Genomic DNA, 17,884 nt, shown 5'->3' with positions numbered 1-17,884 from the left:
ACATCCTTACAATGAAAAATGATAGGTTAGGCTTCACAAAATTATATAAAAACTTTTTATCTGTGAAAGACCCTGTTAAGGGGATGAAGAGACAAGCCTATTGAGAGGGAGAATATATTTGCAAACCATATATCCAACAAAGGACTGGTATCTCTAATATATACATATTCTCAAAACTCAACAGTAACAAACCAACTGCCGGCCGCAGTGGCTCATGCCTATAATCCCAGCACTTTGGAAGGCCGAGGCAGGCGGATCATCTAAGGTCAGGAGTTCAAAACCAGCCTACCCAACATGATGAAACCGCATCTCCACTAAAAATACAAAATTTAGCTGGGCGAGGTTGTGCATGCCTGTAATCCCAGCTACTTGGGAGGCTGAGGCAGAAGAATCGCTTGAGCCCAGGAGGTGGAGTTTGCAGTGAGCAGAGGCTGCATCACTGCACTCCAGCCTGAGAAACAGAGCGAGACTCTGCATCAAAAAAAAAAAAAAAAAAAATTCTGATTAGAAAATGGATAAAAGACATGAAGACATTCTACCAAAGAGGACATACAGAGAGCAAATATTACACAAAAAGATGTTCAACTTCACTAGCCATTAGCATAATGCAAATTAAAGCCACCATGACATATATACACTTACATGAATGGCTAAAATACAAAATAGTAACACCATCAAATGCTGGCAATGATGAGGAACAATACCTCTATAAAAAACAGCCTCTTAGTTGCTTAAAAAACTAAGCATGCAAGTACCACACAACCCTGCAATTGCATTCCTGATCATTTATTACAGAAAAACAAAAATCTATGTTCACACAAAAACCTGTACAAGAATATTCATAGCAGCTTCATTCCTAATAGCCAAAAACTGAAAACAACCCAGATGTCTCTCAATAGATAAAGGGTTAAAGAAATGGTGGTGTATTCATATGACGGAATAAAAAGCAATAAAAAGAAATGAACTATCAAAACAAAACAATCGGCATGTATCTCCAGAGAAATAGGTTGAGTCAAGATAACTTTCTTGAAATCACAAAATTAAAGAAACAACAGATTAGTAGTTTCCAGGAGATAGGACAGAAGTGAGTATGGCTACAAAAGGGTAATATTATAGATCCTGTGGTGATACAACTGTTCTGTATCTAAACTGTATTAATGTCAATATCCTGGCTGTGATGCTGTGCTATAATTTGGCCAGATATTACCATTGAGGGAAACCAGGTAAAAGGTAGATGTGTTCTCTCTGTAATTAATTTTTATAACTGCATGTGATTCTGTATCTCAAAAATAAAAAATTGAATTTAAAAAGGTTTTACTCCCACTGCTTCAATTGACCAACCTTAAAAAATGGTTCCAAGTAACTTCCTCAAAGCAGAATTATTCTGCACCTCTTCTAGAACCCTACTATCCAGCATTTATCTCAAACATATTCAGAAAAGTTATATTAATTATAAAACATTCCATACTCCACTGTCATTATCATTTTAACCATCTACTTCCACAAACATTTGTGGTATCTAATCACACTAGCAATAGTTATCATTGTAAGCAAAGATTTTTATATCTGTTTCTGCCATTAGATTACAATCTTCTTAAGGACAAGAACGTATCTAGTTTATTTTTATGCCTCCAAGATTACATTTTTCTTAATAAGCTAATCTTTCAATATGTGAAAATCCTATATGACTGGATGTAACATATGTCAAACCTGTATTTTTTAAAAAGAAAACTCGACTGGTGTGGTGGCTTACACCTGTAATCCCAGTACTTTGGGAGGCTGAGGTGGGCAGATCACCTGAGGTCGGGAGTTCGAGACCAGCCTGACCAACATGGAGAAGCCCCATCTCTACTAAAAAACACACAAAATTAGTCGGGCATGGTGGCACATGCCTGTAATACCAGCTACTCAGGAGGCTGAGGCAGGAAAATCACTTGAACCTGGGAGGCAGAGGGAGCAGTGGGCTGAGATCGGGCTATTGCACTCCAGACTGGGCAACAAGAATGAAACTCTGTCTCAAAAAAAAAGAAAAAAGAAAATCCTTCACTGAAGAGAAAAATACCAAAAAAAGAGACATATTTTATTTATTGAGTCTTACATAGGAGACTCTGAAAGATACCAATCTTTTCAGAGGATTCAGACACCCAATTAGGTGCCAATACTATCTTATGCCCAAAGGATTTGCCACTTTCTTTGCAAAAAGAGACACTACTGACTCAATTTTCAGACAGAGAAAGACGGCACCATTTAAGAACCTAAGCCTCTCCACACTAAGCCATGCAAGCTACAAGTCGTAATGACATAAACCATCACTCTAAGTCAAGCAAATTCTGAACTATTAATATGATCAGACTTCTCTCAGCATTTCATCCTTCTTGAAGTTTCTCTTGAACCCATTTCCTGATTCAAAAACTCGGGAGCACCTAGAAAATTCCTTTTGTCAATTTAAACATCTTTCCCACCTTCAAAGTTCCCTTTAGGATAGGTACTCATGGATCTTAGACCAATATCAAATCTAGAAATGTACAATATACCAAATGTATATGTTGGTGCAGAAGTAACGTGGTTTTGCCATTAAAAGTAATTGTATAAAATATATTTATTATATAAAATATTTTTGAAGCCTAGCTTTATCCTCTGAAAAACTAAGCACATTTTGTGGCCTGACAGCAGTTTTATTAGGAAATATTTCCATATTGCAATCTTCTTTTAACAAAAGACCCTCTCACAAGGATGACTTTCATATTACATACATTATTCCCACAGTAGTTTTCAAAATACAAATTGGTTATTAAACAGTAATCATTGCAAATGCAACACAGCAGCTTTGACTGAATGGTATTATGCTTTCTTTACAATAACAATAGATGAAGATAGTAACAAGCATATGTAAGTTCTATGCTAATGACATTATAGGTAGTGACAGGAATAAGAATGGCCATTGCTCTTAGGCAAAAGGTCATTACAATCAAATATGAATTTTCCCAATGATCTTCACGTTTTATATACATGTAACTGTTTTTCAAAAAAAAACTTTTATTAAAATAATCTTGCATTGCCAATGTAAAACACAATGGCCTGAACTCCTTTTTTCTAAGAAAAAAATTATTGCCATTATATTTTGTTTAAAACATGATTACTGAAATCCAGCAAAAAAGACTGAAGAGTACCTTATGGAAAAAATAATATTAAAATTATTCAAAGTGTTTATTTGTTTAGACCTATAAAATCATGCTATGGGTAAGAAAAATATTTCTAAAATCCTTGTAACAGTTATATATTTGCATAAGCTCTATTACATTACCTGACATATTGTCTAATACATCTGAGCCCCAATCTCCTTGAAACACTGATGTTAAAATGATGTCAAATAAATGAAGTTCCTTTGCACCAACAATTTTGTCACGAAATAAGCGCCGTGCTTCATACGCTACAATTTCTAACACATAATCTAGTGGATGGTTTGAGGATCCTAGAAAAGGCAAAATTTTATTTAATTGTAATATAATGATTTTTAAATAATCTGTTTAACATAATATTAGAAAGAAATAGCAGGCATCTACATACCGTAATTTTGGCATCAGATAAATGGAAGAAAGGAAAAAAAGTTAAAATTCATGTTGTTAACAACTCGGTACATGTTTGTGATTACTTAAAGGTAACATTAAATACTATCATCTCTAGTTGTTCAATAAAAACAATTCCAGAAAGCATACTAAATACACTTTGCCTCAAATATAATGATTTCATTTTTCCCAATAGGAAGTTTTAATAGTGACAATCATATATAGTTTGGAAGAAGAAATATAATAATTTTAATAATAATAGTTCTATTTAATAATATAATTTGTGATATAATACTCATTTATCTATTACAAATACAATCTACAGAATAAATGTGCATGCACACACACACACACACACAGATACACACGAGCAAAACTCACCTTCTTCTAAATCATATCTAAATAAGCCAAGAACCCATTGGGTAAGAATGCAAGGAGTAAAGAAATAGTGACTATAATCATCAACTGTAAATTTGGCTCGCACCTGAAAAAGAAAATACAGTAAACAATCTTTCTAATGTCTTAAATATAAAATCATGTTATAAATTTGTCAGTCTCCTTAGACTCAGAGGAATACTAATTTCTACCCGTAGATGGAACTGGATTTCAATATAATTGACCTCATTATCTTTATATTTTATGCACTTAAAAACATTATTCTGGCCAGGCGCAGTGGCTCATGCCTGTAATCCCAGCACTTTCAGAGGCTGAGGCGAGCAGATCACGAGGTGAGAAATTCAAGACCAGCCTGGCCAATGTGGTGAAAGCCCGTCTCTATTAAAAATACAAAAATTGGCCAGGCGTGGTGGCACACGCTTGTAGTCCCAGCTACTCGGGAGGCTAAGGCAGAAGAATCACTTGAACCAAGGAGGTGGAGGTTGCAGTGAGCTGAGATCATGCCACTGCACTCCAACCTGGGCAACAAAGTGAGACTTCATCTCAAAAACAAACAAAAAATATATATATATATACACACACACACACACACACATACATATTCTAAGCAGGGTTCATAGGCTTCAACAGATGGCCATAAAAAAAAAAAAAGGCTAAAAAGCCCTGCTGAACATGATAATTCAATAAAAACAAATCTAACCTTTAAATATGATGGTAGCAATTCCAAGGTACTTGCAGGTCTAGGTAAGATCCATTTTTTAATGCTGGGAACCATTAAAACAATTTATGTTCAAGAAGTCACTGAACAAATCAAAGTATATCTCTTCAATATACAACCAGCCAGTAAAAAGCCTGTCCCTTCCTCTCTATGGACAGAGCCATTACTCTTATTCTGATCTTGACTACCTAACATCTTTATTTTTTTTTTAAAAAAAAGGAATTTCTTGCTTTCAAACTTATCTATCCCTACTTCTACTCCATTATAAAAAGCATCTTCCACAAATATGTCCATAACTTGTACATGCTATTCCCTTTATCTGAGAAGACATTCTTTCATCTCCAGCTACTTGGTGAATTTCTATTAATTTTTCAAAACTCAGATCAAACTTTACCTCCTCCTTAACAACTACCACATACAACAAAGTTATTTACTTCTCCTCTGTGCTATCTCTGTAAGTTAGACATACCATTACTGCTACATTTATTACACTGTATTAATCGTTTATTTATATGACTCAGTCCCTCATTGGACTGTGAACTTTCAGTAAAAAGAAACTAAGTCATCTTTACATCCCTAGGACTATCACTGGCAAGAAAAGGTGCTCAGCAAATGTTTTGTGCATCCTCAATGCCTACTTTCAACTATCTTCCCCATTTTGTCTAGGGAGAATACTTTAGACATTTCCTCCCAGTCAGGAAGAAAAAAAGAAACATCAAAGACTACTGGCAGGTTTGAAGCCTGGAAGACACAAACTGATAGAAGTCAGGAAAAAGATCTGTTTTGGGAAAGCAGATAAACTCAATTCTAAATATGCTAAATTTGAGCTGACAGCAGAATAACCATCTACCACAAGTTCATTCATTCAACAAACATTGAGTGCCTATTAGAAATTGTGCCATGGATACAAGAGTGAATAAGGCACACACAGCACCTGTCTTCATAGAGTTACTCTCTACTAGAAAAGTCTAATAAACAGGAAAGTAAAGCCTGGGTATCGACACAGAGGTCAGAATTAAAAGTAGACCTTTAAGAATGATACTAATAGACATGAAAGCTACAATTTAGATGCATATCTACCTGTTCATACACTTGTACCATAGATCCTGCTAAAAGATTAATTTTTGATGAAGAACCCCAAATAGAATGATTCTTCAGATTTTTATGTAGAACTGGTTCCAAATATGCTCCATAAATCGTTTGTAACTGCTCTCTTTCTGGGTAACTAAAAAAAAGGGCATATAAGAAGAAAGCTGAAATAAATCAATATTTCAAATTAATATTTCAATGTTAAGTTACAGCAGTGATTTTCAAACTGTGCTGCTCTGAGACCTACATATCTCCAAAGCTTACCCAGGGGCTAAGACTAGGCTCATTGCCCCCATCCATTCTCATTTCAACCAAATTATATCCTGAAATATCCATTGTCAACTACCAGAAGGTGTTAGAGAATGCCCAAGAAATTATGTTAAAACATAATTGTTTACAAAACACTGATCTTTAGAAAAGACCAAAAGGAAATTTTTCCTTTGAAAAGCATTTTTGAATTACACAAGGCCTGTAACAGCGCAGTAATCCACCTCAGAACCATAAAAGTAAAACTGATACAACAAATAAAATCAACCCCTTTCTACCAAACCAAAATACATTTCAGTATGGTTTAACTGGTAGCAGGAACATTTCTAGAAAAAAAAAATTAATTGATGGAGTACAATTAGCACAAAAGTATACACGTAAGGTTTTGTCATATTCAAATATTTGTAATGTAATATAATGTATATTAAATATAAACAGAGGAGATACTGCCATAGTCTCTGTAACAATTACAGACCATGGAGATGATTAGCAGTGATGCCACCAGCCATTAAAATGATCTATTCTCCCTTTTTCAGATTCAAATTCTCTTTTTGTTATCTTCACAAATCTGATAGTATTTTTGTTTTATGAACTGCATAAAATATTTAAATCTAAAATCCACCATTCAGATTCCTGAGACTGACATTTTGGAACACAGACCACACAAAATAGTCTTGTTTTATTTCCTGTTATACATCTCACAAATAAGATACTTTGATTAAAGTTTGTATCACCTTAAATTATTGCCTATATTTTGAGAAGGAGAGGAAAAAATACCAGAGCTTAACTTTGACCATTTTTATATTCTAAATTTTAAAGTATTACTATAATACTTTTAATAAAATTCAACTATATATCTTCCCAAATAAAAAAAATTTGAAACACAAAGATACATACTCTATAGAACAAAGACGAACAATGGAAGTAAATCTGGTAGTAAGTTTATGTCTTCCCAGTCTTCCTCCAGCTGACATAGAAGCCACAATTTGAATATTTTCTAGACCAACCCATTCCAAATTTTCATCATAAAATCCTTGATAGGTCAATACCTATTTGAAAATAAATATACTTTAAACATTTTATACCTAACATTTCCTAATCATGATAAAGAATATTTTTGCCTAAAGTTTCAATTGTTTCTAAATGCAATCATTATTTACCTAACTCAAGAATTTAAGATTAAAAGGTATCCGAAATTATTATACCACTGGAAAATAATACTGTTCAAATCTTTGTGTTCTATGAATGTTAGCTAAATTATCCTAGTGTTTACAATGCTTTCCTCTCTAATAAACACTAAAATCCAATGATATTATAAATCGAGTAGCAATTAGCCTAGAAAATGAAAGTATCAGGAAAAATATGAGAAAAAAATTGTTTTTTTCTGTAAATACTTTATCATATTCTGCAGTTACATAATAAGCCTAAATTTGGACATATATCATAATAAACTCTAAGAATTTAAAGTTTCTAATGTGATGTAAAGAACATAAAGAAAAAATATATTCCACACTGATTCAGGATATGTGATCTCAAATCCTTATATAGGAAAAATGGAGAATAATGGGTTAAAGCAGCCAGAAAAAAAACATGACCAAGTCTAACCGCTGTCAGAAGAATGCACACTTTAAACCATGAAGCAAAAATTTCTCCAACTCCACTACCAGGTCCAGCTTTTGTTTTCCTCCTTGTTTTAAGAATAAAAGACAAGTAATAGATGTAGAGTGAAGGTTGTTTCTATTCCCCCTGACATATATCATTTTGACGTAATACTAACTTCTAAAGAAAGGAAAATCATAGAAAAACTGGAACAAGACTGAAATGTTTCAGGAGTTTAATTTCCATGACAAATGCTAGATAAAACTGGCCCCAAATGAAGAATGCATATTTTCTAAGAAAAGTGAATGAAATTAAATTGTTTCCAATTAGATTAAAACACTTCAAGGGATATGACTTACCTGTTGTAGGAAAGCTACCAAAGTACTGGTCCCCCATTTATCAAGTTTGGGTAGGTTGATATCTTTTAAGTACAGAACAAGTCTTTCACAGTCTTTTGGTCTGTATACACGACCAGTATTAGTACTGATTACCATACAAGTCTGGCTCAGTTTCTGCAGGAGATGTCGAGAAGTGGTTTGTGCACTACAATGAACTGTAGCAATTTGAGTGGATCGGAGTTGTGAAAATGCATACCTGAGCAGCATCCTACAAAAAATGCATGACATCTAACTTTGATAAAAATGCAATCAACAAAGTACATTTTATACTCAATAAGAAATGTCTGCCTCATAAATATTTCAGTTTCTAAAATGTGTATGATGATAGGGAAAATGGTAAATACAGACATGGCTTCCATAACTATCAAAGTAACTTTCTAACTTTTAGACTAGAAAAACATAAATTCATGTTTTAAGGCATTGTGAGGACCGTTTTCAGCCAAAAAAAATCAAAGTTCTCAGAATTAATCTAGTTTGATAAAGTATATATTAAATATACCAACCCTGTTTCCCCACAGTTGAAGGAAAGATTTTAAGTTCTATGAGTTTTAAAAAAATTACTATGATTTTACACAATTTTTGAAATTACTACTCCCCCACTAGAAATATGAAAATAATAAACCATGTTTCCTTTATTTCAGGAGACTATGCTCCATATGCACTAAAACTAGGCTGAAATCCACTGAATTAAAAGCTACTTTTGCATAGAGATCTAACTACAAATTTTAAATTTTATAACTAAAGCAAATGGTATGTGAGTATACCTAAGGTATTCTTTTTTTTTTTTTTTTTTTTTGCTGTATTATATGGATGGATTATTTTTAAGAGCATCTTCTCAGATTGCTGTCTTTCCAGTAGAAATCACATAATCTGGCAAAGAAAAGGATACACTATTCCTCATAGTTCTTATTTTTACAAGTAATGAAAATAAAATGAATCTTCCATGAAAATTTAAATGCTACTTTAATCAAAAGAAACATAACAAAAGCCATTAAATCAATTAGGGGTGGCAGGAATAAATCCACAACATATACCTTTGCCAATATTTTTCTTACCCTTTGCCACATCCTTCTGGTCCTACCAGAATGAAGGGCTGTTTAGTATCAGAACTTAACCATGGTTTGAAATAATCTAGACTTCGTTGCATGTCAGGAGTCTGAATGACTGGAAGAGTTAAGCCATTACTGAAATCATCAGCAGTCAAGTTTTCTGGCTTCTTAAGCGCATATGTTGCTAATCGACCTCTAGTAGCATCATAGTAGGTATCCATTGGTTTGTGAAAGTCTGGAGGAGATTCTCGTGCCCAGTGAAAAACCTTAAGAGAAAAAAATTGTGATAAGTTTTCACATACCCCAGAGTGTGTGACATTCTTAAATTATTCCAAGTAAATATCCCAAAAGTAAATCATCTTAGTTCCAAGAAAAGTTTATAGACACTATACCCATTTTATCATTAATGTAACATTTTATCTCAAATATTTTTCTCTAAATGATCATTTATGCAAGTAAATAAAAGTATATATAGGAGATAATGACTTACTGGATATTTATTTATACACTAAGGTATAAATACATTCCATTTTAATGGAGTTCTTATTAACATTAAATCACAAATTATAGAATGCAGAAATCCTAAAGCCCTTCATTTCTACCATATTCTGGTACTGTCCATTACAGTGTCACTACCACTGCTCTCCACCTGCTATTCTTCTTTTTAATACTGAAAACTGTTATCTATGCAGATATAAAGCAGAGTCAGCCCTTAATGCTACTCTTCAATACATTTATTCTGAACTTTGACAAGAGAGTATGTGCTTAAAAGCAGCATATAGTATGGCACTGAGTGGTAACGATGAAAAACATCTGGCAACAGAGGCAACAGGACAGTCACAGAAAGGGAAACGGAATAGAGAAAGCAGTAGGTGACACCAACCAAGAAGCAGTCAAATGAGAAAAAAGGCTGAAACATAATGTTAGAGCCAACCCAAAGGAGTAAATGTCCAGTAATCTCAGCTGAGGCCAAAAGGAAAAAAAATCCCTTATTATTTAGAATTCAGCTTTATAAACAACTAGGCTGTAATACAACTTTAACATATATTAAAGAAAATATTTATTAATAATTAATTCATCCTAGTATTCCCTAATTCCTAGAACTGCTCTGGTTAAAAGGATGACAAAAACTAAACTATTCTAACATTTTAAATGAATGAAATAAGTATTAATATAGATAAGTAGGTTCAAAAATGTCTAACTTAAAGATATGGTCCAAACTTTAACTTATGGAACATTATTTTATAAAATGTTAAGAATATCATCAAACATCATAAAATAACTCAAAGGAGAAAATATATATACACACATATAAATACATTATTACTCAATTGAATACATAATTTCAAATTTTAAACGTTCCCTATCTATAGTTACAAATTATTGTATTTTGGCAGGTAAGAGTTAATGAAAAGTTAAAGTTTTGACTAAATATAGGCTATAAATATGCATTACCTCTTTGGTAAATTCCAAACGTGATTTCATATTCAGATTTCCACCAAGTCCCCTTATGAGATTAATAACAAATTCGTCATGATCTCTGCAACCATGTAGATGTGACAAACCATTCATCACAGTCCCAACCAAACTTGTTTCTAGCACATAGTCATTCTGTTGATTAAAATCCATGATACAGACAGACAAAAGGCAAAGATTAACCAGTAAACACAGAACCATACAGACTGATGTTCACACATCTTTTCAATAACCATTTTTAAACTCGCTCCACTATTCAAACTGTAGAAAATTTGGATTTCATTTAATTTTTGTATACACTTTGAAAATAAAAAGTAATCATGAAAGTACAATTGTGTATTTCTAGCTATCAGTGCTACAGTCCTCATATAGATACATGGTTTATTTACTTCCTAAACCTGAAGAATATTTTTTAAAAAAGGTAAGTTAGTGAGCATTGTTCCAAAAAGAATAGATGTTCATTTCCTCTTGCTGATAAAAAGAAAATAAGAGGCAAGAGCTAGATTGATGGCACTAGAAAAGAAAGGTTAGTAAAAGCAGACATAAATGAAAAACCATATGGAGCTTTCTCTGAGAGAATTTTTAAATAGAACTTCTGGACTTAAGTGCTGTGTAGATGGTTTGATCTGTAGGCCCCTCTGGGGCACCTGGTAAGTGTTAGAGGTTAAAGAAAAATATGACTCTCAGTCTTTCCACAAATATTTACTGAGAACCAATCATGCATTAGGATCTGTATGTGGTGCTAGGTTTGTTTTTGTTTTGTTTTGTTAAAAGCTGGAATAAACAGAGTCCTTGTCTTCATGGAGCTCAAGCATAGTACAGGAAATGGTTAACAAATTGTGGTAAGAGCTACAGGGCAGCAGTACAGAATATTGTCAGAAACAGTAACTCAGATTGATGGCTCACGACTTCTTTTAAAAAAAAGTGACATTTAAGCTAAGACTGAAGGATGAGCTTATGCAGAGAACATAGCACATGCAAAGAAAAACATCACAGTTAAGGAACTAAAAAGAAGTTATGCCTAAGTAAGCAAAGAAACAGTGTTTTAAGTCAGAGAAATAGGCAAGGGCCAGAGTGCAGAATTTATCAGACATGGTAAGGAGTAAAAACCTTATTTGCCTTGTCTTTAATATGTTTTTTATAATACAGTAAAATGACCCAGTTTACATTTTAAAAGGATCCCTCTGCTTAAAAAGTAAATATTTTTGGGAGAAAGAAGAAATGGGAGGAAGAGCAGGAAGAAGGGAGAAGAAACAAAGAAATCTAGATAGACTCAGGCTAAGAGTTCCAGATTTTAAAGGTGAGATAAAGGAAACGTACATATTTTCTTCTATATTTTCTTATTTGCTGAATTAATAAAAGAAAGCAAAGATTTACCCCATAGGCTGAAGAAGAGAAAAAGGAAGAAAGCAAAGTTCTAGTTATAAATACAATTTCAGCATTTGACTAGAGAATTCATTGTGGTATACCTCGGAGCCTGTGCATGGTGAACAAAATACAGGATAAAAAGAAAAGAACCCTTAACACTTTAAATAAAACAAACAAACAAACAGCGATGTGACCTCAAAACATAAGCCATTTTTTTTCCTAACCGAATCTTTGGTATTCACTCTATTATTTAATAATCTTATCATGTTGTCATTTCTACAGTCACAAACCCCTATATATACATAAATACATTTCATCTAATATGATACTTCTATTCTAACATTCACACATCTATGAACAGATTACCTCAAAGTATCTGCATTGGAAAGCGTTGTTAGGCTCTGAATGTTTTATACTAATGAAATAACATATCTAATGAAAAGGTGTCACAATGTAGGCATCAGGTATATAATTAAGCACAATACTATCATTCACTTGCTATCTCTTAACATCATACTTGGTTCTGGGGACACATGAAGAGTGTGATAAGCTTGGTCCTTGCCTTCAAGGTGCTTAAAGTTTAATGTAAGCAGACAATTATAATATAGTTGGTAGATGCTGTATGTTGCTACAGAAGCACAAAGGAGGAGACAACTCAGTCAGACTAGGAGCTAATGGGAGTGTTCTCTTTCCTAGGCCTCCAGGAAAATCTACCTCACTTGCATCACTTCCTCACAAATCTCTATTCCTCCATTTTTCATTCTTACAAAGTTAGAAGAGAAAAAGGCTGAGAAAACCAAAACAAACTATCATTTCTCTATATCTTGTTCAATCCCAAAGTATTGACCTCTAAATCAAGTTCAGATTCACAATCAGATACTTTCAAAAAACTCACTGCTATTTATATCTTCTATTTTGTATATGTTTTCATTTTTCATAAAAGCAATGGCATAAACATGTAGAATATCTGAACATCTTCCATGGTCTTCTTTGCATGCTAAACTTTTTTCACATTTCAAATTCAAAATCAAATGTGATCTCCTTTTAAACCTCTTCTAAATGACAGCAATATTCTCTTCATCCTGCTGAATTGTGATTATCTGTTTGCATGTCATTTTCCTCCATTAGATAAACCCTTCTCAAGGAAAGGAATTATCTTGTTAATCTTCACCTCTCAAAGTCTCTCTTGTATTATGCTTCACATATGCTAGATGGTCAACGTTTTCTTTAAACATAAACAAATGTTTGCATTATTGCAAATAATTCATCCCTTTTCTACTTTAGTGTTAACTTCACATTGTTTTTAACCTCATATATATCATATATGATATATACATATACCATATACATACGATATATACATATACCACATACATGTGATATATACATATATCATATATTATATATCACATGATATATGGGATATATGGGATATATGGACCTATGGATCACATACATGTGGATATATGGACCTATGGATCGCATACATGTGGATATATGGACCTATAGATCCATACATGTGGATATATGGATCTATAGATCACATATATGTGGCTATATGGATATATGTCACATATATGTGGATATATGGATATTTATTGCATATATGTGATATATGGATATATATTACATATAGGTATTTATTGGTATATATAGGTGTGTATATATAGGTGTACATATGTCTATCAATACCTATATATCATATATACATATGTCATATATATAGGTATTTACTGGCATATCAGTAAAAAGTGGCAGCAAGATGGTTTTTGCTAGTAAAAATTAGAAAGACATTCTAGTAATCAAGATTTTTAGGTAAGCAGTGTGAAGTATTATGAAAGAAGTAAAATGTGTTAAGACTAATACAATAAAAGGTTATGCTAAGAGATACAATAGTTATGCTAAGAGATATAGAGGAGTAACAGTGACAAAATCCTCTTCTCATCTCACCCCCACATTCCAGCAGAGTTCTACCACAAAGCAGTTAAAATAAGGATCACTCTTAATCATACTTCTCACCTTGATTAATTATGAAATATTATGGTTAATTTACCTGCTTTAAAACCCATTGTAAAGCCTTTTCAAAATAATCTCCAATCCAATTTTCAAGATTATTTCTATATTCGGCGGGCTGATTCCTCAACCAAGATTTTATCAGAGAATTAAGATCTGTCTCTTCATCACTGAAACAGATTAGACAAATAAATTATTTAGGAAGAAATTATCAATTTACCTTAAAATAAATTTCTGCTCCAATAAACATTATTCTACACGTATATTTTGTCTGCTAGCATACAACAGGTGGCTTTAGTTACTTTACTATGTGTATGTGTGAATAACAGTTACATCTGTGTGTGTATACACACATATAATATATACAAACACACATGTATATAGGCATATATACATATATGTCATTTTCTATAAAACAAATTTCATCTATTTTATTATAAATATAAACTAAGTAAGAATTATATATCTACACAACCTACTCTACATAGGCTCTACATAGCCTGCAGTGGTCTAAACCATTCCTACTCTGAGTGGTCTGTTTATTAGAAATGTAAAATCCCAAATCCCTCTCCAGACATACTAAAGCAAAAAACTTCATTTTAATAAGATCCCTCAATGATTCAAATGCACATTACAGTTTAAAACGCACTGATCTAAACTGTAATACAGATCTTTAGAAATATTTTTCTCTATCCTATAAAAATCCAACTACCTAAATTCCCATGCCACTATTAAAATTTAAAGATCTTCCTAAAGCAAACTATAAATCCTTTAGCAAAGCACATCATTATCTGGGCAAAATCCAATTATTTCACCAAAATCCAATTGGTGAAATAATATTCACATCTTATTCAAAATTATACCTTACATAATTATAAAAAATTATAGTAAAAATAATTTATATTATTATAGAATTGACAAGAGCTCATGGTTTTTGTCATTTTTTCGTATATTCTACCATTGTTTCACAGCAATTAACAAATGACACTGATGCCTTGAATCTCTGCTCTCACATTTTCTATCCAGTCTAATATGAAAAAAAAACTGAAACATCAAAGAGGTTAATAATTAAATAACATTAGATTAGCCCAAAGTAGGCTCCTTCAGAATAAAGAGTTTCTTACCAATGGTATTATCTCAATGTCTATGAGACTATATGTCTTGGTTTATCCAACACAACCCTGCTTCATACCAGCAGTCCCAGCATCATTAATAACAACATTCATTTCAGTATTAAAAGGTCCACATTTGGACACACAGCAAGTGCTCAACAAATATCTGCTAAAGGAATAAAAATGAAGCCTAAAACTAAGATATAAGCTGAACACATAGCAACAAAACAGTTAATATGTATTTGTATTTTACATGAAATCATATACATTCATTATGCCTTTCACAATACCTGATTCACCAACAACTTTCAACTCCTCTACAGCAATATGTGGTCTTTTTTTCTGCTAAATATGTATAGTATTCTACTTACTGCTTAGTTCACTTATATTCCATCTCTTATAAATGTTGGTTTATTTTGCCTCCTCTATGTGAAAGTATTTTCCAAAGAGGTAAGCTCTCTATAAACATTAGTTTTACTCCTTTCTAGCTCTCTCTATCCTAAGGTGCATAGTTTAATACCATATATATAATATTTAACAAGTACTTTAAAATTTAACCAAAAACTTACCTTTATTCTATTTTTCTCACAAGATTATAAGAACACAACTAATAAATATGATAAATTGTGTGTCAATGCGGCTATGAAAGCTGTAAACCCAAAATTATATTATCGTTTAATAATACCTCAAAATATCAATTGAAGTTTCTGGCTAATTTAAAGTAAATGTTTCCTACAATACTGTCAAAGAAGTAAGCAACTAAATAATTTCAAAACATGATTTGAACCAACTTTATTACATTGTCATGTGCCATACAACACCTAAAATGACTTTAAATAGTCCTAAAAAAATTAAATGCTATACAGGATGATAAATAACCAATTGGAAAAGTTAAATAAAAGTTTCTTACTTATGATATTACTAATTTTCAAAAATAAAATTGGTGCAAATGTCCATGCTCTGGTATGTGACTATTTTACATGATATCTAAAATTGGTTTATTATTCATTTTCAGTCTTGAGGCCTCTTCCAAATACACTGAAGAAAAAAAAAATATTAAATAATGAGGTATTCAATTTGTAAAATGAAAAGACTGGGTCTAAGGACCTACAAAACCTGAGTTAGCCCTAAAATTCTATGAATCTAAAATTAAATAGATTAAATTAATTAAATTCTATAATTAAAATATTGCTACTCAGCTCTAAATTATTAGCCTCTAGCTCATAATTAATATGTTCACTTCTCTGAACTCAATCAAAATACCTCAACAAAATAATAAAGAGAACAAATTTTCTTGCTGTTTCATTTAAACCAAAATAATAATTATTTCATAATTGTGATATAACTAAAACTGCTAAAATAATTCAATTTTGTAATAAAACAGGAACTCTCTGAATTAATTAAAACCTAACAAAAAAGAAGTTAATCATAAATGGGAAAAATATTTATTCATTATTCACACCACACTTACTTTACTTAATATGAAGCCAGGATAGTAAAAGAAGAATATTCTAATATAATGTATATAAATAATCTATGGCTTACCTAAGAAAGATCATTCCCATTCTAGATATTGTGGCTGGTGAGGCACAACTTAAATCATGAGTTTCAAATACAAAGTTAACATTTGGGCCGAACTGAATCCTTTCTCCACTGGGCATAGTGAGTAGTCGATTGTCATCCAGAACAGAATTCAGAGACTCTATCCATTCAGGGTCAATATCACCATCACAGATTATCCATGAGCTGACATCTATATTCAAATCAAAACAGTAGAGATAAAATAAAAACATATGCTGTGATAATAATTAAAAATAAGGACTAAATCAATTCTTAATTTTCATATGAATTTGTACTATAAATATGCTGGAGAACACACAGGCAATCCTGGCTCAGTTGGCCAAAGACTCAGATATATATCATGTATTAATACTGTATCTATAAACATACAAAATAGGCAATTTCACTTAAAAAAATTTAAGGCTTAAGTATTTTTATTCCCACAAGATATTCTTCAGACTTTTGTCTTCTACTATGTCATGAGAATGTACAAAGGCTTGCTCTGTTGTATATCTTTTAGAAAATACAGAAAAATCCAATTTCCAGTGCCTTGCATGAGAAATAAAAAGTTTACCACTGTCAAATTTTCTTGACATATAAAAAGGTGACCTCAAAGGGGGAAAAGTAGTGACCAATTGTATACCTAGTCTTTCCAGGGTTAAACCTTTTTTGTCCAGCTTTCCTAACATGGGAGTGGTTAATACTATACTTGGACCTTTGAAACAATTCAAAGAGGAAAATTTCACTGATAAAAGTGTGAGAAATACATGAAGGTAATAACTGGCCTTTACTTAATGTGGTATTATACAGATAAAGAAAAGACTACATTGAAAATCCCTTCCAATGCTTTCACTTACTGCCTTAGAAAAATAATTATTAATTAAATTATAACCTGGCAAAAAGTAGGGAATCTCCTCTGATTCCAGCCAAAAATTCTCTTAAAAAACCAAGTCAACAAATTTAGACCAGGAAATCTGCAGTTTTACCACTTAAATTTTCAAAAGTATTCAAAATACTTTATTCAAACTAATGAGTTAATACTGTTCATACACATCAGTTTTAACCCCATACAAAAATCTGTCAACTTGTTTATTTCTCAGGCATTATAATATAAATGCAGTAAAGATTTTATAATCATTCAGTAAATTAATCTAGTTGTGAATTACAATTCACCCAATTTACTCTAAGTTTCTATTATATTAAAAATAGTTACAAAGTTTAACTGAAAATGATAGCATTTCTTGGTCCCCTCCAAAGTAAAATAGCAAACATA

General features: G+C 32.1%; 1 protein-coding gene across 2 annotated transcripts in view; it reads right to left on the bottom strand.

Moving 5' to 3' along the window:
- Positions 1-17,884, bottom strand: part of DYNC2H1 (dynein cytoplasmic 2 heavy chain 1) — a 352,433-nt gene that overhangs the window by 271,729 nt on the left and 62,820 nt on the right. For both annotated transcript variants that reach the window (XM_023208014.3, XM_023208015.3), the window contains exons 39-47: positions 16,597-16,804; positions 13,980-14,109; positions 10,538-10,693; positions 9,089-9,348; positions 7,995-8,241; positions 6,934-7,085; positions 5,761-5,905; positions 3,948-4,050; positions 3,305-3,472 (exon numbers count right to left, since the gene is read on the bottom strand). In XM_023208014.3, the coding sequence (XP_023063782.2) occupies positions 3,305-3,472; positions 3,948-4,050; positions 5,761-5,905; positions 6,934-7,085; positions 7,995-8,241; positions 9,089-9,348; positions 10,538-10,693; positions 13,980-14,109; positions 16,597-16,804 (1,569 nt within the window). The remainder of the gene's footprint in view (positions 1-3,304; positions 3,473-3,947; positions 4,051-5,760; positions 5,906-6,933; positions 7,086-7,994; positions 8,242-9,088; positions 9,349-10,537; positions 10,694-13,979; positions 14,110-16,596; positions 16,805-17,884) is intronic.

This window comes from Piliocolobus tephrosceles, chromosome 13, assembly GCF_002776525.5.
Source record: "Piliocolobus tephrosceles isolate RC106 chromosome 13, ASM277652v3, whole genome shotgun sequence".
Classification (NCBI taxonomy): domain Eukaryota; kingdom Metazoa; phylum Chordata; class Mammalia; order Primates; family Cercopithecidae; genus Piliocolobus; species Piliocolobus tephrosceles.
The sequence above is the reverse complement of the archived record's forward strand: the minus strand, read 5'-3'. Positions and strand labels throughout refer to the sequence as shown.